Source organism: Talpa occidentalis, unplaced genomic scaffold (assembly GCF_014898055.3).
Source record: "Talpa occidentalis isolate TD23 unplaced genomic scaffold, MPIMG_talOcc4v2.1, whole genome shotgun sequence".
NCBI lineage: Eukaryota > Metazoa > Chordata > Mammalia > Eulipotyphla > Talpidae > Talpa > Talpa occidentalis.
In genome coordinates this window covers 31,582,793-31,606,698 of record NW_026555331.1, presented here as the reverse complement: position 1 = coordinate 31,606,698, position 23,906 = coordinate 31,582,793, and the positions used below count along the sequence as shown (strand labels likewise).

At 33.3% G+C, this 23,906-nt stretch overlaps 1 protein-coding gene across 8 annotated transcripts in view; it reads left to right on the top strand.

The window, feature by feature from the left end:
- Positions 1-23,906, top strand: part of VPS13B (vacuolar protein sorting 13 homolog B) — a 622,702-nt gene that overhangs the window by 268,616 nt on the left and 330,180 nt on the right. For all 8 annotated transcript variants that reach the window (XM_054692064.1, XM_054692063.1, XM_054692065.1 and 5 more), the window contains 2 exons: positions 9,954-10,081; positions 19,222-19,456. In XM_054692064.1, the coding sequence (XP_054548039.1) occupies positions 9,954-10,081; positions 19,222-19,456 (363 nt within the window). The remainder of the gene's footprint in view (positions 1-9,953; positions 10,082-19,221; positions 19,457-23,906) is intronic.

The following is a 23,906-nucleotide window of genomic DNA, read 5'->3' as shown; positions in this document are numbered from 1 at the left end:
TAACCCTTGATAGCAGACTGCAGAATTGAGACAAGGGGGTTGGGGAGGGGAATAGAACAGGTCTCTGGTGGTGGAGTACGGGTGAGTTGGTGGTGGATGCACTATGGTGGTAATACCTGATAGGGATACCCCAGTGTTACCTCAGTTAAAAAGAAATTAATTAAAGAAAATGTTCAGAAATAATCTGAGAACTTAATGAAAATATAGATTTATTAGTTTTTTCCATTTTGTGTTTTATAAAATTATTATTTTCATTTCTCAACCTAAATTTTATAGGAAAAAGTATTAGTAGTCTGCGAAGCTTCAAATATTACTTAATGTTCAAAGTATCTTATAAAGTGTTTCTGGTAACCTGGGCATTGAGGGTAATTTATAATCAGACAACATTTCTAAGTTTAGTTTCTTAAAAGATTCCAACAGATGACAAAGGCTCGTCATATACCAGCCATAGTCTAGGTGGTTACATTTGTAGACTTGAGGTAATTTACTCTTTGATTTTTTTGTTTGTTTCATTAAACAGCCCTTATCATTGGATGATACTCTTTTATAGGTGTATGTAATACATACGCTACTCATGTGGTACAACCACATACCTGAACTTAATGCATTGCTTGTATTCATTTGGGGAATCAAGTGAAATAGCATAAGGAGATTTAACATACACTTTTTTAGTGTCTACTAGTGTGTCCTGCAGACTGTTATAATTAATGTGTGTTGATTAATTCCAAGTATGTGTTTAGTTTGTTGAGCAAACTGTTGATTTTGATTTTTAAATGTACTGTAGTTTGTACAGCATGCATGTGATGTCTTATCTTAGAATCTTATTTCTTGAGAAGTAGACTAGTGATTATTGCATACTTCATACTTATTAAAATTCTTGTTCCCTGTAAGGAGGTGTGAACCTATTATTCTATATCATATACAGTGTTACAAACCAGTGTGATCTCCATAAAAGCCAGCAACTAAAAAATCTTGTTCCTGTACTTTGGTTCATTTTTCATTTTTCTAGAACTATAAAGCAGAAGAATTTTTTATATCAAGTTTATTTAAATATCTTCAAGTTTCACTATCAGTTTTTACTTTTTTACTTTGAAATTAGTATTTTTTTTTTTTTACTTTGTAATTATTATGTGGACTTCAGTAAATTTTATCAGAGGACTTGGTTTAAGAAGATAAATTATTTTAATGTTGAAATATTATTTTTAAATTCTGCATTTTTTGGAGTTATATTACTTTGATAACTGTCCTCACTACCTCACTCCTCATTTTGAGTAAGCCCAAGCCTATATCAAAACATTCTGCTGATGCAGAATCACATTTTATTGATGTATTACTAACTCATATTCTTAACTCTAATCAAAGAGAAAGAGATATGCTTCAGTCAGTATCTGTTGAAAACTTATGGAGGCTCATGTGCACATATATTAAGTAATCTCTGTGGCCAGGGAGTTCACATATACTGATTAGTCCTGAGGTTGCCCAAGTTGGGTCACATATCATACTCTCTGTTCAGGGACATAAGATGTGATACCAGAAAATGTAGGGGGTCGCAGAAACATAGCTTTTGGGGGTAATTCTGCTATTCCAGTTTATATATACCAGTTTTTCATATTACAAATAGTTTCAGCAGATTTCAAACACAAAATATTGATTATATAAAACTTATACTAAATCATATTCACATATTTCTGTCTTGAAAACTGTAAAGTAAATGGATTATAAAGGTATTGTACAAGAGAATTGAGGGGGTGGGGGGGGTGGAATCTGAAAGAGAAAGTCCTTTTATGATTAAGATAGACTGCTAACTTTGCAATAGGTTTTGGTTTGTTTCTTCACCTAGAGCTTATTCTAGAGGCATAAAAAAATTAGTAGATTTTTTTTTTTTTTTTTTTTTTTGTGGGACCCTCACCTGCGCTGCAGAGGCTGCAGGCAGCCTCACAGCCCAACGCTCAACCACTGCGCCACCAGGGGAGGCCCAGTAGGTGTTTTGTTATATACCATTTTGAACAGTGTGGTTCTACTTTACACAATTTATTCATTTTGCAACTTTGTTTCATTTAAAATAATTTTTCCTAGAAAGTTAATTCAAATTAGAAAACAATTTAAGCTGTAATTTAATGTTAAACTTTTTTTGAGAGGATAGTGTGATGTTAATAAATATGTTGAAAATTTTTTGAATATAGAGTTCTCATCTTTGCAAATATTGTTCTATTTTTTACACAAACTGGCAAGAATTCAGCAAAAATTCAACTAAATTGTTTTGTATGCAGTCCTTCCTCCTCTTTTTTTAGCAGTTAGAACAAGATTATAGTTTCCAGATGAAATTCTGAATGTCACATAGTGATGACATATATTTTCCTGGTTGGCTCAGCATGAGATGCAATTTTGCATGCCATGTCACGCTGACTTGCAGAATCCAAAGGCCATTATTTCCCAGGAGCCTTTCAGGAGTGATAGTATCAAATGTATTTTGATGAAAAGTTTCAGGCATTATTGCAGTTTCTGTGGCAAGTTGCTTAAAACTTTATATATTATCTGAACTTTGAAATTTAAATAGTATTACTATGTAAAGGTCACTTTTTCTTCAAATTATTTAACTTTATATTGCTAAATAAAGTTGCCAAAAATAATTATCAGAATAAAATGTAGATCAAGAATTAGAAATATATGGTAGAAAAATCAGATGGGAAGGGACTAAAAAGTCTAGGTTTTAACCTTATCTCAACTTTTATGTCAAGCTAATCTATCATATCCGCATTTTTTCATTTTAATACATATACCCAACAATATCCCACAAATTTAAATTTTGTTATAGACTTAATATAAAGTAAGATACTGTACAAGTTCTATAAAATGATAAACCTCAATATAGATAGAAAGTAAATATCACAATTTTTATTGTATTTTTGAAGGACAGGTATTAACTGCTAACCCTGAAGTATACTGCTGACCCTGAAGTGTAATTTTTCAGTTTGTTCAACCTCAATCATCTTAAACTTGTCTTAAAACCTACTACTTCCATAATGCCTACATAACTCATTTCACACCGATCTTTCTACTTTATACGTGTTTTTAACTGATTTGCTTTGTTATGCCAAAAATACCAATATTATAAAAAGGTGTTTTTTATATAATTACCTAGACATCTCTGGTTAGAGTATCTTGCAGGCTGCTTAAATCTAGCATGTTTCAAATCTGTAGAACTACATATTTCTCCCCCAACTACAATTGACCATGTTGCTCATAGACGATATGTAGGTTTCCTCTTTTCCTGTCCATTGTGGTGCTAAATTATATCTTAAAAATTTTTGTTTCAACTAGTTGTGGGCTGTATTCCAGAAAAAGTCACATAATGTCTTATACAGAATAATGTAAAGATAACCTAACTAGACTCATTCATGTCATTTCTAAATGATCTCATCATATCCTCTCAATAACCCTAGTCCATTTTCCTGATGACAGCAAGTCATCTTGTTAAAAATCTAAGCTGAATCATTTTACTTACTCATTAAAACACTACACTGTTAAAAAAAAAAAAAAACACTACACTGTTATACTTCAGTTAAAATCCAAACTCTTTACCATGGCCTTTAAAGTTTGACTTAAAGACTCCCTGTCAGGTTCTTCCTTTCCACTTTTGTCATTTTTCTTACATTGATATACATTTCTTCAAATACTGTGTTTTTTCTTGCCTGGGATTCTTTGCATGTACTGTTTCTACTATTCTTTTCATTAGACTCCAAGTCTTAGTTCAAAGTTGTCCTTTTGGTACAGAAACTTTCTCTATTCAACGTTCCTGAAATAGGTCTGTGCTAGTTCCCCAGAGTTCCTGCTTCAGCACCTCTTTTCTGTCCTTATAATACTTACCATAATTTTTTACCTTTCTGTCTCTTTTAATGTGTGTAAAGGATCATATCTAACTTGTTTAATTTTATATTCAGTTGTTTCTGGCAAGCAGCTAATACATAGTAAATAAGTATTAAATAATTGCTGCACAAAAGAATAAAATCTTTTTCCCTTTTTAAAATTTGGAGTCCTGGCAAATTACATTCCTTTTACTCTTGCATTTTAATTGCTGTCCTAAAAAGCTTCATATATGTTTATAAATTTCCCTGTATAATATCAAATATATAGGAAAAGTTAGCAGCTTGTGAAATATTTTTAATTGGTGTACATAATTTCTCAGGGTATTCCTGCTACATCAGGCATTTAGGTATAATTTAACATGTTGAATTCTGGTAAGAAGAGTCCAGATACACCCCAAGATTCTGAAGTAACATTTTAATTTTAGTCAGATAATCATATAGCCTTACTCTTAACTCTGTGCTAAGTGCTTTGGGAAAATGTGACATAACTCCTGTTCTAATAAACTTTGGTTATAACTGGAGAGAAGAAACTAATATGCAATGTACTGAGCCTTCTCAAACTGGAGGAAAATTGAGCAAAGGAACTTTAGAGATTGAAAAATTTTCACTAAAGAAATACAGCTTGAGGTGGGTCTTAGGATTTGCAATAATTAAGAAGGGACAGTTCTCTGGAACAATGGGGAAGACTTATTGGAGTGGAGAGTATTTAGTGAAAAATAAAGTTGAGCAGATTCAGAGAGGTAAGATCAGCTTATACAGGGGTTAAAAACCAGATAGGGAACTTTGTGTTTTTAGCTGAGATGCTGTTCATTTTTAATAGTATCCTGTGTTTGAGAGTATTCTGTAGGATACAATTGAAGGAAGAAGAAATGTGATTTACCTTACTTTATTGTGATGAGTATACTTAGCAGGTTGGTAGCCATGAAAATGAAGAACAAAATATAGCTTTAGTTTAATTTTTAAACTGAAAATTGCCCCTTTGTCCCTTATCCTTTACCCCAGGTATATTTATATTCCCTTTTTAAAAATGAATTTCTTTTTAACTGAGGTAGTATTGGGGTGCTGGTTATTACCAGGTATTGACTGAGGTAATATTGAAGTATTAGGTATTACCAACCCAGCACCAACTCACCCATATCCCACTACAGTAGACCATCGTGCTTTCTTCCTTCTTTTTTTCCCCTCCCTACCTTCTTACCCTTTGGTGTTTCAGTACTGTGGTCAGCTGTCAAAGTTTAGTTTTCAGCTTGGCTTTATCTGACTATTAATTCATTTGCTTTATATTCCACATGTGAGTGACACCATCTGGTATTTGTCTTTCTCCTTCTGACTTATTGAGCTTGGCATAACCCCTTGCAGTTACATACATGTTGCTGAAAATGGCATGAATTTGTCCCTTTTGATCACTGAGTGGTATTCTGTTGTGTATATATACCACTTTTTCTTGATCCATTCATCTATTTTGGGGCACTTTGGTTGTTTCCATAATTTAGCTATAGAAAATAGTGGTGGCAGTAAACTTGGAAGTGCAAATTTCCTTTTGAATTAGTGTTTTTGAATTTTTGGGGGTAGATGCCAAGAAGCGGAATTACTGGGTCAAATGGTAGATCCATTTTTAATGTTTTGAGACACTTCCATATTGCTTTCCATAAGGGCTGTACCGGTTTGATTTCCCATCAACAATGTAGGAGGGTTTCCTTTCTCCGCATCGTCACCAGCATTTGTTATTTCCGCTCGATACGGGCCATTCTCGATATGGGCCATTCTCACAGGTGTGAGATGGTATCTGATTGTGGTCTTCATTTGTATTCTCTATTAATAAGTGATTTGACCATTTTTTATGTGCCTGCTGGGCATTTGGATGTGTTCTTTGTAAGGGTCTAGTTCTTTTGCCCTTGTTTTGATTGTATTGTTTTACTATTTGTAGAATTTTATGAGTTTTTGCATATCTTTGATATCAGTCCTTTGTTAGCTATACATTTTGCAAATATTTACTCCCATTCAATAGGGTATCTTTTCTTTTTACTTATGGTTTCTTTCATTGCATAGGAGCTTTTCTTTCCACTAAAACAAAAAAATCATTATTAGGATTACACATAGGTAAAAATATGAATTTTAAATAGAGTTGAAAAGCCTTATAAGGCAGTGCTACAATTATTGCATTTCCTACATTATGATAAAATTTTCTGAAATAGAAAAAAGATGTTAGCTGTCTATTTAGTAACACTGTTGTATGTCCATTTCCCTCTTTTGAATGTAATTTCCTCTAAAGCACACCCTGAACTTACACATCTTTGTTTTCCTAGATCTTGGTAAAAGTAGGCCCTCAGTGATGCTTATTGAATAGAACTAAGCAACTTTTCCATAGCTAGTAAGTCTTGGAAGATGCCAGCATTTTCCTTTATCTCATGATCAAGTGTTTTCCAAGCCACACCAACAGAATCAAAGAACAATATAATAAGATTCACAAATTGGAATCTGTCACCTTTTATTCCTGTTGAGCTGAAATTCCCTTAAATACTTTGGAGATCTATAGACTTGAGGAAACAGGAGATTGAGAGAAAGGTAGTGGAAGTGTTTTCTTTTCTACTATGTTCTTCAATCCAGTTTTTTTGTAACTATGAGTGAAAAGGCTGTCTCTTTCAATCTACAAGTTCCTGATGTTTCTCCAAGAGCTTACAATATTATATGGAAGTTCTTTGGATGATTTTCTACCCTGGCTGTTATTTCTGGTGGTAGTTGTGTTGGTTGTATGTATATACACACCGAGAAAGTCATAGAAGTTCAAACTTTGTTTATTTTGGAATTGAGGTTATGGTGAAAGAATATTAATGGTCTCAGTGGGTCACTGTGGTAATGCATGTATAACTTGAAGGATAGATTCTGGAGAATTCCTATCTTCATTTTACTGTGTATAAAATACGATACTCATTTATTTCTCTCTCACCTTCCCTCTTTCCCTTTTCTTTTACTCCTTTTTATCCCTCCATTTTTTCTTTATTCACAGATAACAGATCCCTACTACATTCACATAATTTTCCAGTGAGATTTTGACAGTCCTTTATGTTTACCTTTTGAAAATTATGGATGAGAATATTGAAACCCAAATGACATAATTCTGAGATCACATATCTAGATTTGGGAAAGTGAAAATGTGGTACCTAGCTTTCTCTATTCTAAGTTCATACTACCTAAATATGTTTATCCCACAAAAGAGTATTTATTTTGCTTTGTAAATCTATAAGCCCTCCACATGTATATGTAAATTCCGCAAGGACTGAGACCATGTCTGTTTTGTTCACCATGGAATTTCTGTTCTTAACATAGAGCCTAAAATATAGTAGGTGTTTAGTAGTGTGTTGAAATTATGAGATATTTTAATTTTCTTTAATTCTTTCATCCTTTTCTTCTTGAACTTTATTCTGTAGTTTTTCACCTATAGATATATATTAGTTCTATAAAAAGCATTTCCAAAAAGATAATATATATCAGGAGAATACCACCTTAAGCTCATGAACAACTAGCACCTTTTTTTTTTTAAAGATTTATCTATCTATCTATCTATCTATCTATCTATCTATCTATCTATCTATCTATCTATCTATTTATTTGTACAAGCACTGGGTACAGTCAGAAGTGCGGGATGGTAAGAGAATTCACCAGAGCCAGAGTGGGGAGCAGAGCAGGCAGAAGGACCGAAGTACACTGCTGAGGGGAGCAGCAGGCGGCAGGAGAGGTCTGCGTGCCATGTGGGACCCTCCTGCGGTGGCCGGGGAGCAGCCGGGGATCGAACCGGCACTGCAGAGGTTGCGGGCAGCTTCACAACCCAGCGCTCAACAGCTGCACCACCGGGGAGGCCCTTTTTTTTTTTTTTAATTTTTTTTTTATGATAGTCTTCTCAACAAGATAATGAAGTATGTTTGTGCAACCACAATTGTGTCAAGGTCTGGTTTCTCTTCTGAGGTATTGACCCTTCTTCCTTCAAATCCCTGCACAGAAGCCTAGAAAGTATGCCTTTCTAGATAGCATGGTTTTTACTATTCAGTCTGTAGCTTTCTAACTACTTGAAGTGATACAACTCTACAGCACTGCTTCAAGTCCTACTGAAGACGCAACCTGTGAAGCTATCCCTAGCCATTGCAGCATGAGTTTGATTCTCAGCCAGGGAGCTACCCACATGGCTCAGCAGACCTCTCCTGACTCGCCCGCTGCTCCCCAGAGTAGTGTATTTCAGTCAATCTGCCTGTTCTGTTTCCCTCTGTCTCTGGTGAATCCTCTCACCACCACCCCCCACACCTCTAGTCTGTACCTCCTTTCTTGTATGCATAAATAAATAAATCTTTAAATAAAAAAAATCATTGATTCAACCAATATTGAGCAAATACTATACTGTTTCAAGATGCTACATGAAATAAATAAAGGAAACATGGTTTGTTTTTCAGTGAAATGAATGTATCTTGGTAACAATACTATGGTGAATAGAGTGCATAAATATGTAAATTGATAGACTTCTGAACAAATATTTTTTAGTTCTTTGATACCATGGAGTAGCCTTATTGTGCGATTCTTAACCATAAGTTACTTGGTACTAAATGTCAATATTTGGTGCTGTTAAATTATACATAATAGTGTTACTATTTAACCGTTGACATCGTTACTCAAACCCTCAAAATAAGGACAGAGGTTTTTGACATACTGATTTTAAGTATTGTTACCAGGTTCTAGTTCAACCTTTTTAAAAAGGCAAACAAATGTTTCAATATAAATCACTGGTATGTAGAGGCAAAAATATAGTCATTTAGGGCCTCCCCGGTGGCGCAGCGGTTGAGCACTGGGTTGCGAAGCTGCCCGCAGCCTCTGTGGCGCCGGTTCGATCCCCGGCTGCTCCCCGGCCACTGGAGGAGGGTCCCACATGGCGCGCAGACCTCTCCTGCCGCCCGCTGCTCCCCTCAGCAGTGTACTTCGGTCCTTCTGCCTGCTCTGCTCCCCGCTCTGGCTCTGGTGAATTCTCTCACCCTCCCGCGCTTCTGACTGTACCCAGTGCATGTATAAACAAAACAAACAAACAAATAAATAAATAAATGAAGCATGCCTCTATAAAAAAAAAAAAAAAAAAAAATATAGTCATTTAATTATTTTTTTCCTGGAGCTTCTGTCTTTATGGTTTATTAGTCTATTTTATCTACCAATAGTTGATATTGTATTAATAAATAGTATGTGATGATTATTTCTCACTGGGAAAATGACATTAGGAGGTGGTATAACCCAGAATAGATCTTCAAAATTGAACAATTAACAAGTCTCATGTACTGCTGTCACATCATTATACTTCTTGTTTCATAGAAACAAGATATTCAGATATTTAATACTGTACCATGAAGAATTAAATATGTTAGAATTATGTCAGACTTTATGTCAGAGATTTTAGAGGAAGGACCCAATCTAATTTGAGGAAATCAATGACTAGTTCTCAAAGGAAATGGCATTTAAGGTAGAACTTAAATAACAGGTTCATTGTGATTTCATTTCTGGTAGCCTTAAAGTTCTTTTCTGTACGTTATACTCAAGTAATTTTAAAAATTATTTTTCATCATATTTGTGTATAGTACTCTCATGAACTGTTTTATATACATTGCACCATTAAAGTGAATAGTAATCTTGACATTAAGTGTAAGTATTATGTCTGATACTTAGAGAGATTAAAATGCTTTCCCCAAGTCATTTAGCAAGTGGCATGGTTTAGCATTTTCTTTTCTCCTGTCCCTTTAAGGTTACAATATAATGACTTTTCACAGTGAATACATACATGTATTCAATAAATATATTGCTCTACAACCCATCTCCTAATCACCAATCCCTGAAGAGTGGGCAGCACTTGACTTAGAATAGATTTCATTTTGCTTATTTTTGAATTTTTACAAAAATCAGTAATTCAGTAAAGTAAAATGTTCTGATGTGTATTTCGTAATTTCACTTAGACACTTAGACTTTCATAATTTTAACAAGAAAAAATAGTCTTGAAAATATTTTGTTTATTTACCATATAAGGTAGATTTCTATTAAATAACTAGCTGTTTTTATACTTAGAGTCCCGACCTTTGTCAGTTCCTGTGAAAGCTATGTTGAATTTACCTGCTGGCGGTAGAAGTCCCGAAGAAAGAATGAAAGAATTTATTGGAATAATATGGAATGCTGTAAAGAGCCTCACATTACAGGTAAACTAAATGTTAGAAATATGGCTTTAATTTCTATGGACCATTTTAATTTTCAGCACCTTATTATTGGTAGAGTTTCCTCACTGGTAATACTCATGTATACCATCTCATTTTCATAGTTTAAATGAAAACTATTGGTGTACTTTGCATATTATTAACAAAATTATATGAAACAGATGCTTTTCTTGATAGTTATAAAAAACACATTTTGAGATGTTTCTTGAATTAAAAATATTCATTTTACTTTTTATTTTTCTTCTAAATATAATGCAAAAGATATTAAATGATCAATATATAAACCATATTCTCACCTCAGTGGTGAGATAAAAACTGAGTTGGAATTAAAATAAAAGGACTATCTAATTATTCCCCCTACTAAATCATGAATTAAATATGAAAGAGATAATTATAGCTACTTATTTTATTATTAAAATTTCTTCTTAGTTTCACTTTTAAGAATACATAGTTTAATCTTATTCATCTATCCTCTTTCTAAAACATGTTTACAGAGTGAAATGCTCATCTAATCTGAGAGGAATTTTATAAAATCATGAGTTACAAATTTCAAATTTTTGTGTATACTTTTTATTCTTTGAATTAGATATGAAAACTGATAACACTGGCATCTTTATAGGATTTATTGGGAACAAGACAGTAATATCAAAGTATTGGGGGTCTTTTATTTGTGTTAAAGGTGTAGAAAATTGCAAAAGAAAGTTGGTTTTACTTTAAGAAGGAGAGCAAGGTAGGTGACCTACAAATTAGTTGTTTTTAGCCCACCAGAGAGCTGAAGTATCAAGTTGTTATTATAACACCAGTGTACTGAAATCCAAAGAGAATCAACTCGATACATCTAAGAATCTCAGCAAATCCTAAAACCGTATAAAGATAACCATACCCAGGTACATCATAGTCAAAACTGCTGAAAACTAAAGAGAAAAAGAAAATTTTGAAAGCAAGTACAGACAAAAGGAATGTTGTGGATGGGCAGACAATATTAAGAAAAATTGTTAACATCTTATCAGAAACATTGGCGACCATAAGACGATGGGATAACATCTTTATGGTGCTGAGGGAAATAAACTTTTGACAAAAAATTGTTTCCCACAAAGCACTTATTTAAAGGGAAGGCAAAACAAATGCTGAAAGGATTTTTTCCCAACAAATATTTACTACCAGATATATTAAAAGACTTTCTTAAGGCTGAGAGAAAATTAGAATAGAATCTGACTTCTGCAGGAAATAATAAAGTATACCAAAAAGGGTTAGTGTGTTAGACACATAATGACTACTAAAGGAGGTTCCTCAAAAGGTATCTCACATATGACCTAGCAGTTCCACTCCTATACTTCTGCTCAAAGAAGTCAAAAATACTAATTGGAAGGGAAACCTGTATCTATATTCATAGCAATGCTGTTTACAGTAGCCAGGATATGGCTACAACTTCAATGATTCAAAACAGGAGTGATCAAGAAGATGTGGTATTTATAGATAATGGGATACCACTCAGCACTCAAAAAGGACAAATTCATGCCAATTGTGACAACATGGATGAAGCTGGAGGGAGTTATGATAAGTGAAATAAGTCAGAAGAATAAAACTTTTTTAACAGACATCTACTTTGTCTCACCAATCTGAGCCAGCATGACAACTTCTGCTATCGATACAAACCTAGTAACGCCTTGTCTTGACTCATCTGTCTACCCCCACTAGAGTTTCCTTGGATGCGTGATATCAGATAAGTCAAATGAGACAACATGAATGCAGAAAACATTTAGTTCCTTACGTTATATGTGATTATAGAGGCAGAAAATACACAGTAATTTTTAGATGTTGCTGATCATTGTTCAATATTAGTCCTTTTAATTTATGATGAAACACTGTCTCCTTATGATCTCCTTCATTGTATAATACTTGCTCTTGTAAACACTAACCTATGTCCTACTTCAAGGTAAAGCTAATTAGACCATGTGTGATTTTGCTCCAATAATTAATTTATTCACTTAATTCCATGTAGCTTTTCTTATGATAAAATCTTTAATTTCAGGGTAGACCCATTACTGATAGGAATGAAAATTATACACAGACAATGTTACCTCAATTATGCTTGCTTTCTTGCATGGTCAAAACCAATCTGTATTCCTAGCTTATTCTAGTTTATAGTCATAAGAAAATAGACTTGAGAAATCTCCTTTCTTATTTCTTTTTTTCTACTTAATGCTTTACTGACCTTTATGTGTTCCTCTTACTTTCACTGATTATACACATTCTGTTTTTACTAAGGTACCAGTAAAACAGGTGTTTGATTTCTGATGAATACTGACATCTTGTTATATTTTTTACTAATATTCTGGGAAGATTAATCTGTGTGGTATTTAGTAATCAACCAGGTAAAATACTACAATGATTATTAACTACTTTTATAACTATAAAATACTACAGTGATGAATAACTATTTAGAGCACATAGTTTTTATTCCATGATTATGTAAATATCAGTGAAGTTACCTGATGGTAGTCCACTTTGAAGTTCAAAATTGTGGTTTGACATGAATATGGTGATGGTGTATGGGTAAATTGGTGGTGGGAATATTACTGGGACTACACCTGAGAGGAAAAAGCATGCATTGTGCAAAAAGGAAGAATGATGTAAACTAAATAAATATACGTGTGTGTGTGTGTGTGTGTGTGTGTGTGTATAATGAAAGAGGAGAAAATAAACTGGGAATAAAAAGTGTCTTTGAAGGAAACTGTAGGGGAATGATTAGAAATGTATGAGAAAAAGCCAGAGCAGTCATGGAAACCAAGGGTATTTAGAATTTCAAGAGGCCAGTGGCTAACAATATCAAATTCTGCATGTTAACTATGGGCTTTACTCTCCTTATCTATAATTTAAACTAGCTAGATTAAAAAATGTTTGATGACTTCCACTTCTAACAGTCTTGTGGGGTTCTTTTTGTCTATATTAGCTTTATCACGAACAGTAAACTTAAGTTATTGTAGATTAATTACAGAGATTCTGATATGCCCTATTTTTTCTTTAAATTTTTAAAAATTATGGTAAAATACATACAACATGACAGTTGCCATCTTAATCATTTCTAATTGTTCAGTGTAGCATGTTCCTCTTGACTAAACTTAATTGGTTATAAATGAACATAATTATAGGAGTACTAAGTGCTCTATCTATTTAACTTATATCTTCAATATGATCTAGGCACCTGGCCTCAGTTCTGTGCTATACATACTATTATAGTTATACATTTCCATATGTTAATGTATTTTGGGAAAGTTTAAAGATAAAATAGATTCTGATTAAATGACTAAAATCTAGGCTCTGAATTCCAAGTTTTACAAAAAGTGGTTCATAAATCCAACATCTTCCAAGATGTTTTATGAAACAAAATATGAAACAGAATAATCCCAAAGTTGTCATCAGATAAAACAGAACATCATAACTTAAAGCCATCAAAGGATTATTCTTTTAGTGAAAGTTTGAATAACTAAATGTGTTTGGAATCAGAGTTTCTGGAAAGTTGATTTAGGCACCAAACTCAGTATTTGCTAAGCCCATATTCCTTTTTGACTTATGATAGAAAAACTTATATTGAATAAACTCTTAAACACCACTTGCTAAAATCTATTTGTTTTCAATGGAAAAAGGAACATCTATGCTTCATTGAAATGGATTATTTTATTGTTCTATACGTTGTGAACAAATTTTTAAAATATGAACTTGCTTTGGGGTCTTTTCATAATAGAGTAGCAGAAATCCTTGTTCCTACAATTTTTCTCTACCTTAGCAGAGATCCTATTTATTATATTTTAAAAAGCTACATTTTTATTCCAGAAGCACACAGTTGGCACTGCCATGCAGTGACAAAAATAGAAATATACTTGCCTAGAATTTACTAAAGGAGAACATTACATAAAAAAGAACCTGCCTAGGTTTTGCTAAACTCATTTTCTTGTACATTGAAGACTATCTTGTTGTCTATGGCATTTCCTAGGTGTTATTTCTAGTTTCTGAGTCTTCAGAATGGAAAGTGTAGTGTAATGGAGCCTGTATTTTCTATTCCAAGCATCCTGGTCTCCTTTTGCTAATAGTGCTGTGTTAATCCTTTAAGGCACTACTTCCCATGTTGTGTGTGATTTTAATCAGAGTGTCAAAGTGTCTCAAGTACTATAAGGCAGTTAAGTTAGAATAGCTGATTCTCTTTTCTAGGGAGTTATAGAGTGTGACCAGTGTTGCAGTAATCATAATGTGTGACCCACTCATGTCTTCATGTTCAGTGAACATTCTTGTTTATCTCTAGGGTTTAAGGAAAGTAGCCATTTCAGGCTAGACTAGATCATCTCTTACAACTTAATTGTAAAAGTGATTTTTTTACATGAAATGTTTAAAATTTTACCCACTGAATGTTTATCTATGGGCATTGAGAAAGTGATAGCAATTATGTGGTAGCTTGTTAGAGGGAGGAATTTTGGAATATAAATCTAGAATTTTTCATGTCTTCCCATGACAAATATTCATGGGAAATGTGTGGAGATTTATTACACTCTGGGAAATAAGATAGTCAAGATTGACTTCTGAGGTTTTTAAGTTACTGCCCTAAATTAGGTGTATTTTAAGTTACTGCCCTAAATTAGTTCTACTGCATATGAAGATATCTAAAATATTTTCATAGTGTATTGAAAATTTATAAAATAGGAAAATTGTGATTTTTGGCAATAGTGTATATATTTATTAAAGTGCAAATAAAATGCAGCTTATTTAATTGTCTCCATATACATAAATAGTTAAACCATAGGAGTGGCATTTTAACATAAAAGTACTGTCAATATATTTTATAAATCCATAGGGCTAATACATTACATGGATCTCATAATAAATATTCATTATATGTTTATTTACTTTATTTAGCAAATATTTAGATGGGAATTAATAATTTGCATCTTTATATCAGCATTGATGATTAAACCTAAGTCATGGAAAGATTAATTTGTCAGAGCTTCTGTCATAGCTGGCATTGAATCTATGTGATTGGCTAGCTAATTATTAATTACCTTACTAGTTTGTCTCTGTGGTATAAGATGATAAAAAACATGCATTAAATAATTAATGTAGTTAATATCTACATCTGATGCTAGTAAAACTATATTCACTTAATTTAGTATCTAGCACATGTGAGGCATTGTACTATGTACTGAGACTGTAGAGTGAACAAAATTGGCAGAGTATCTCTATTATAGAACCTAATGTTCTAGTGAAAATTCTGTTTTGTTTTTTAAGTATTGAGATTATACTCTCTTGTCTCTGTATACCTGACTTACTGATTAGTTTATGACATTTAAGAATATTTCACGTATTTAAGAAAACATGAAAAAATAAGTGAGTAAAAATTAACTTGCAAATGTTTTTTCTTTTTTTATTTAAAACTGTTTCCTGAAAAATAAAACATATTCATACAGAGAACATTTTATTCTGTGGAAATTTTACAAAATATAATTATCATTAAAGTTTCAAGTTTTAAAGAAAGAAATATGTTACGTGGAATTAGATACACTAATAAGGTAGTAAATATTGTGTGATAGTTTAATATTAATAAAAAGTAAAAAAACAAAGTGAAAAAAATAAAATCTGCATCTTAAAAAAAAGTTCTATTTGATGGACAGTGAGGTAACTAATATAAAAATGAAACTGATCTTATTCCTTCCTTTTTAGGTGAATTGTGTCACAATTATTTACACACAACTAAAAATATCTAAGTTTACCAGACCTCAAGTATTGGGGCACACAGTGCTGTATATTTTTTCAAATGGCACATAAAGTTGGAAATTAAGGGAAAAATGAATGACAGTACTTTCATTCATTTTAAAAAAAAGAATATCAAATTCTACTTTATTGGCTTATCCTCAGTATATGATACTTAGATATGTAGCCCTTTGACCTATGAAGAATCAAAATAAAGGTGGTTCTACTTCAAGAATTTGTAATAATTCCTTCACTTTAACACATGAATGTGTTCAATATTGGCAAAAGAACACGTTGCTACCAAAACTGAAATAAGATCCTTGAAACAGAAAGGATGTTGCCATGGAAAAATGAAGTAACACTCAGTGCAGCTGTGATGCATTAATGAATAGGATATTTTTTTAAAAGATCATTTGTGTTTGGTGTGGCTCAGAGGGTCCCAACCAGATGGTTTCCATGAACATGATCTGACCCCCGGTTTGAGGACTTCTTACTGGCAGATTACTTCATTTTCTTTCCCTTGGATTGTCAGATCCTTACATTAATGCAGAATTTACTGCTGTAGATTTATATTCACTTATATAAATCACTGAACATTTTACATTAAAACCACAATTTTAGACATATAGTTTAGTAGTTATTTTAGAAGTGTAAAAAGATTTACGTGATAGCTTTAGTATATATGTTAGAGGTAATATTATAATAAGTTTAGCAAGTTTCATTACATATATATGTTTTGGTTCCTTTTTATTTTTTACTTAAAAATATTTTTTGAGGTAATACTGGTTTACAGCACTATATATGATTAGAGGTATAGGATCACACCCTCCAGGTGTATACTTTGGATGTTATCATTAAAGAAATCCTCACAACATTATTTATCCTAATTTAGAATGTTTATATTTTGGAGTTGTTACATATTTCATGTCAGTATACAGTTTATTCTACATGCATTGCTGAAGATGTTTTACAATTGATGAAGTAATTTCTGAAGTAGTACAATTTTGAAATTTAAATTTTTTGAAATTTTGGCAAAATTTGTTTCATAGAACATATATGTATATGGCGGTATATTCCATTATTTGCTTCACATTTTTTGCTTCACATTTGCTTCACATTTTTTGACATCACATCATTTTTGACATCACATCAGTTCCCAGGTGAAGTGTTAAATACTGACTCTGCAGTTTGACCTTATAAGCATAATTGGTATAGGAAAATATGCTCTTCATGTGACATTTTAATTTGTACAAATGCAAATCATTAATGAATTAGGTTAGTTTCAACAACATAAATATAAATTCAGATAAAAATGTAAAATCAGATATAAATATAATCTGAGAAAATACAGTTTAATTTCAGAATAGAAAAATGTGACCTTAAGTCAATGAACTACTTAACATATACATTACTAAATTTTCTACACTGCAAGATAAAATTCTACAATTAAAAATTGAAGTCATATTCCATAAACCAACATTTATTTTTATTTTTGTTTATATTTATTGTTTTTACTTATGTTTTTCTTCCCTGAAATCATTCATTTGTCCATGCACAGAAATTTTGAAGCAAAGATGAGTAAGTTTGCTTATATATTAGGTCAGCAAATTCTTACTGTATCATGAAATTCCAGACTTGTTATATATCATTATGTTCCTACTAATAGGTTAACCCCAAGAACAGGGATAAAATCTGTAACCTTAGTTATATTTATAGTCATTTTGCTAATATAATTTGCTAGGCTATCCAAACATTTATCAAGCACACACTTTTTATTACATCTTCAGGTAACCAGTTTTTGTTTGCCAAATGTATTATAGAAAATTAATAGTTTTCGGACCTCCCCGTTGGCTCAGTGCGTTGAGCACAGCACTGTGAAGCTGTCCGCAGCCTCTGCAGCGCCCGTTCGATTCCCGGCCAGCCAGGGAGATTGCCGCATGGCACGGGAGACCTCTCCTGTCTCGCCTGCCGCTACCTTCAGCAGTGTATTTCGGTCATTCTGTCTGTTCTGCTCCCTGCTCTGTCTCTGGTGAATTCTCTCACCCTCCTGTGCCTCTGGCCTGTACCCCAGTGCTTATATAAATAAATAAATCCTGGGCCTCCCCAGTGGCGCAGCGGTTGAGGGCTGGGTTGCGAAGCTGCCCGCAGAGTCTGCAGCGCCGGTTGGATCCCCGGCCACCAGAGGAGGGTCTCACATGGCACGCAGACCTCTCCTGCCGCCTGCTGCTCTCCTCAGCAGTGTACTTCAGTCCTTCTGCCTTCTCTGCTCCCCGCTCAGGCTCTGGTGAATTCTCTTACCCTCCTGCGCTTCTGACTGTACCCAGTGCTTGCATAAATATATAAATAAATAAATAAATAAATAAATAAACCCTATAAATAAATAAATAAAACTGCTTAAAAAGAGAGAAAATTAATAGTTTTCAAATTAATAATTCAAATATATTAGTTATAGGAGCTATTTAAATAATGCTAAATTAATATTTTGTGTGATCTGATAAATAATTCACATATACTGGTTTGCTTGAATAATTTACTAAGCAAGTATAGAATATTATTAGTAAGAGCCTAATAAGATAATAGACTTTAACTTAAAATGCTTATGAATTGAGAATTTATAATGAGTTCTTTGGACTTAGTTTTATTTCAAATCTCTAGGAACCTGGCAATTGAAGTACACTAGAAGAAAGGAAGCATAAAAATTTAACATAAAATCACACTTAAATTTTGAAGTATGGTGGAAGCAAGGACACTCTGATTTTTAAGTCTCTAATTTTTTTCATTACCATTTATCTGTTTATATATACAGATATGAGAAATACGTATACTTGAATCTTGGTATACGTGTATAGAAAATGAGAAAGTGTGTAATAAAACATGTTTTCTTTAAAGTTTGGAGATAAATTTAAGCATTTTAATGGTCTTATATATTGTCCTGTAAAGTAAACAAGGAAAGACAATCCCTACGGAAATATTTGTTTGTGCTTCTTTTTAAAAGTAAGAGAAGTAAAATGCCTTTCAGTTCTAAAGATCTCAGCTGGTGTTAACAAAAGCTAATGAACTGCAAAAGAAGGAGAATTTTCTCACCTTTTATTGCCAGCACATTTTCTAACTCAGTCATGTTTCTTGGAAAGAACTGTGGAAAGGCAGATATGTTTTCATCTTATGTACTGTGCTCCCTTTTGATCAAATTTATAGCAAGAAACAACATCTTTTCAAGTGTTTATTGTGTTCTTTAGTAAAAGTAACTCATAAAGGTATATAGATTCTATGTCTTTTTTTTTTTTTACCTTGGCTGTTTATTATGATAAAAATATTAGGTGTTTGAGGGTATGTTTACTCTCAAATTTATTTGACTAAAATATTTTAATTGTGCTTTTCTTTTCTAGCTTGAAGTACAATCTTGTTGTGTATTCATTCCAAATGATAACCTGCCTTCCCCAAGTACAATTGTATCTGGGGACATTCCTGGAACAGTAAGAAGTTGGTACCATGGACAGACCAGTATGCCAGGAACGCTTGTCCTTTGTTTGCCTCAAATAAAGATTATTAGTGCTGGTCACAAATACATGGAACCTCTGCAGGAAATTCCATTTGTCATCCCACGACCCATCCTTGAAGAAGGTACATTTAAAAAAATTATTTTTTTTAAGATTTATTTATTTATGCATACAACAGCTGGGGTATAGGCCAGAGATGGGGGACAGGGGTGAGAGGATCCACCAGAGACAGAGTGGGGAACAAAACAGGCAGAGAGACTGAAATACACTGCTGAGGGAGGGGAGCAGCAGGCAAGACAGGAGAGGTCTGCCTCGCCATGTGGATTTCTCCCTGGCCGGCTGGGAATTGAACTTGTGCTACAGAGGCTGCGGGTTGCTTCATAGTGCGGTGCTTAACCCCTTGTGCCACCAGCGAGGCCCTAAAAAAATTATTTCTGTGGTGGTTATATTTTATGCTGATTTTAAGTTTTGCTATCTGTTGAATTTGCTCATGTATATATAAATTAGTCTCTTCAAAAGATACATGAAAAACAATTAAGGGATATACAAAGTAGATCTAAAAAGGAAGATCTACAAAGTAAATGAACCTGTGGTACTGTTTATTGACATCTGTACCTTTAATCAGTCATATATTCATATACGTGTATAAATGTAGACTATCTACAAAAGGCCATATTCAGTGTGGTATAATCATTAAACCACTATAATAATAGATAAAATTAGCTTGAAAAGAACATTGGTTTTGAATGTTTCAATTAGGCTGTATTGAGTGTAATAAATAGGTTGATCTTAATTTAAGCCAAATGACTTATGAATGGGTACATTATAATATAAAAAATACTAATTTATTTTTATCAGGCATTGCTATATTTCTAGATTTTCACTTATTTAAATAAAATAGATAATTGTGTGATTGGAACCATGACTGTTTTTACTAAGCACTAGATTTATAATATTATGGTATTTTTAGCTGCAAATTCTTACCCTTTTGAACTTTGACATATTTATCTCAAACAATATGTGAACTTGGAGAAGTTTTGAGTTATAAAGTAAATAATGTGAATCTATATTTTAATAACAAGGCTCAAACTTTCGATGGTGCTGAACAGGTCAACACCTTGTTCATATTATTAGGATGTAAGTGATGCATTCTGATATTTAGATTATTACATTTACTGTTACTGAAAAGCAGATAAAGTCTGTTTTTTTATCTTGGTTTGTTGATTTCTCTCTTATTGAAATATAGTTTTCTTCAATTTTTTGAAGTAAGCATGATTTTATTGCCAGACTTAATGTTAGTGCTTAATAATGTGAATAACATCACAAATCATAGAATTTTAATGATTAGGGAGAAAATTCTTTAGCTCATCTTGTGTGATCTTTTTCTTGCTCTAAGGATGCTTTCTATATCATATTGAATATATCCATTTGCTTTTTGATTTTGGTTATAGGGAATTTATTCTCACATAAGCTATTATTTATCTTTTTTTTTTCTTTTTAAGATTTATTTATTTATTTATACAAGAACTGGGGTAGAGGCCAGATGCGCAGGAGGGTGAGAGAATTCACCAGAGACAGAGCTGGAAACAGAATAGGCAGACTGACGAAATACACTGCTGAGGGGAGCAGTGGGCACGACAGGAGAGGTCTGCTGTGCCATGTGGGACCCTCGATGGCTGGTGGGGAATGAGTCGGCGCTGCAAAGGCTTCGGACAGCTTCACAGCGCGTTGCTCAACTGCCTGCGCCACCAGGGGAGGCCCAGCTATTATATATCTTATCAAGGGTATGTTAGTTTGAGAAAGCTGGCAAGTACTCCTTGCAAAGGCAGTATCTAAAGCGATAATGCCAGAAAATATACAGAATTTGTAGAAGATAACAATACTAAAACTTAAAACACAAAAATAAAGAAGATTGTTAAAAATGCCTAGAGAAAGGACAAAATACCTTCAAGGAAACGACAGTGGATCTTTCAGTAGACAATGACAAACATCATCACAATAGTATATATTAATGGGCCAGTTTAAAATAACTATCAACAAGAAATTTTATATTTGACAAAATATATTTCAAAAAGAAAGACAAAATAAAAATATTTTTAAGCAAAGTTAAATTCGCTAAGAGCATGTAATCACAAAAAAGCTGAAGAAAAATAATCTGAAATTAAAGAAAAGTCTGACCTGGGAGAAGGAATGACAAGTGAGAAATAGTATGTAAGAAGGCAAATATTGCCAGCCCATAACCTCATCTGACTCACTACCAAATTATTTGAATAAACTTTTTATTGGCACAGTCACATCAATTAATTAACATACTGTCTTGCTGTTAATTCATTACAAAGCAGAATTGCGCAGTTGTCAACAGAAACCATACTGCTGAAGAAAAAATATTTACTATCTGATTCTTTTCAGAATAAATTTTCAAAACCCTACAGAAGTTATTTATATATATGAAATTTACTTTATAAAATAAACACTTTGTAAAGAAAATTTTATGAAATTTTTAAAATAGCACTTAGAAGACATAACAATAATAAACTATTAAGGGCAAGAGTAGGAAAGCTTTATTTCTAGTTTGCCCTAGATTAACATTGTAGATATTTGCATATGAACCTTATGTTCTTTTAGGTAATGCACTATGTGGGATCCTCGCTGGTGGCTGGGGAATGAACTGGAGCTGCAGAGGCTGCGGGCAGCCTCGCAGCCCAGTACTCAACTGCTGCGCCACAAGGGGAGGCCCTAAAGATGTTATATCTAATTGCGCCTTGTTGTGAAGAAGGTTGTTCAATCTCACTACTTTTAAAATACTCCAAATCATTGCTTAGTTCTGAATTTCTGACTTCCCTTAGTTCATTGCCTTAGTAAATCCATACATAATACAAGAAGATACCGTGTAGGGCATTTGCCTAAAGCATTCTGTATAAATTTTATTAACATTATATATAAACATTTTATAAATATATTCATCATTTTAATGTTTTTAGGACAAGGCTCAGTCAGGGCTCTAAATTTACCATGTTGCTGGAAATAGAGTCCCTATAACCAGTGATTTTAAAATGTTGTAGCAGTATTTTACACCTCCCTTTTTCTTTTTTTTTTTTTTTAAAGATTTATTTATTTATTTATAAAAGCACTGGGTACAGTCAGAAGCGTGGGAGGGTGAGAGAATTCACCAGAGCCAGAGTGGGGAACAGAACAGGCAGACTGATGAAATACACTGCTGAGGGGAAGAGCGGGCGTGGCAGGAGAGGTCCGTCGCACCATGTGGGACCCTCGCTGGCGGCCAGGGATCCAACCGGTACTGCAGAGGCTGCGGGTAGCTTTGCAGCCCAGCGCTCAACCACTGCGCCACCAGGGGAGGCCCTCCCTTTTTCTTTTGTTGTTGATTTGCTATTTGCTCTATTTACAAAGAATTTACTTTATCTGTACTCTCATTTGGGATGTACCCAGATGGATTTTACCCATGCCTAGGAAGTAATTTAACTTTCTGCTTTTAAATTTATTTTATATATATGTATTTTTTATTGTGATAACATCTGTTATAACATCTGTTATAACACTTAGAAGCATAGGTGCACACTCCTAAATGTATGTCGCGACAACACCCCCACCACCAAGGCACCCATCATCCTTTACCATAGACTGTTGGGCTCCAACCCCATTTTGTTCCCACCCCCAACCCTGCACCTTTCCTCACCTCAATTATATAATCAGATTATTCCCTTTTTTCAAATGGATTTCTTGAAAAGACTAGCATTTCCTGCCTCTTTATTCTTTGTCTCTTTAATACTCATTTAAAGTATCTGTATTCCTAGAGCACTTCTGCCAACTTCTCTTGTGTGTCCTTTTTATATGGTAGCTTACTTTATATTCATCTTGTTTTTCGAATACATCAAGAATGACTTAGGAACTACATAAGTCTCCATCTTTAAAGCACAAAATGTTTATTATATTCTGTTTTTTCCTAGAACTGAATTAGACAGCATTTTAGTTTATTTTTGAACTTTTTTTTTTTAATAAAAATCACGTACCAGATGTAGAAGGCTAGAATTGAATAGATACTGCTAACGTCTGTTTTTCATACTCCCTTGGAGAATATAGACTGACTGTATAATCAACATAGTTGAAATAATTTTTTAACCATATGGTTATTCTCATTGGTCAAATCTACCCTGAGAAAAGATTATTTGAAGATATTTAAGTCTTCTTTAAGTATTAAAAAAACTCCGTGTATTAAGTTCTTCTGGAGGACCACAAATTTAACTTTTCTTCACTTTAAAGGGTGTGTATAAAAGCACTTGAGTATAATGTTTTGATTAGTGTGTGTAAAGAGTAGTTTACTCTTTATACCTGCCTGTGGATGGGAGAAGGAAACTGAAGGTCTGTTCATTCACTTTATTAGTTTTCAATAGTCTTCCTTGGTTCATTGTCACTCTACATTCTGCTCTTCAAAATACTTGAGTATCAGAATCTGCAGAGGAAGGAATGTCATAAAGCACATTGATTCTACATTGCTCACCTTTCTGAGTGTCAGTTACTTGCTTTTTATGTATTATCTTTCCATGTTTAATGGTTTA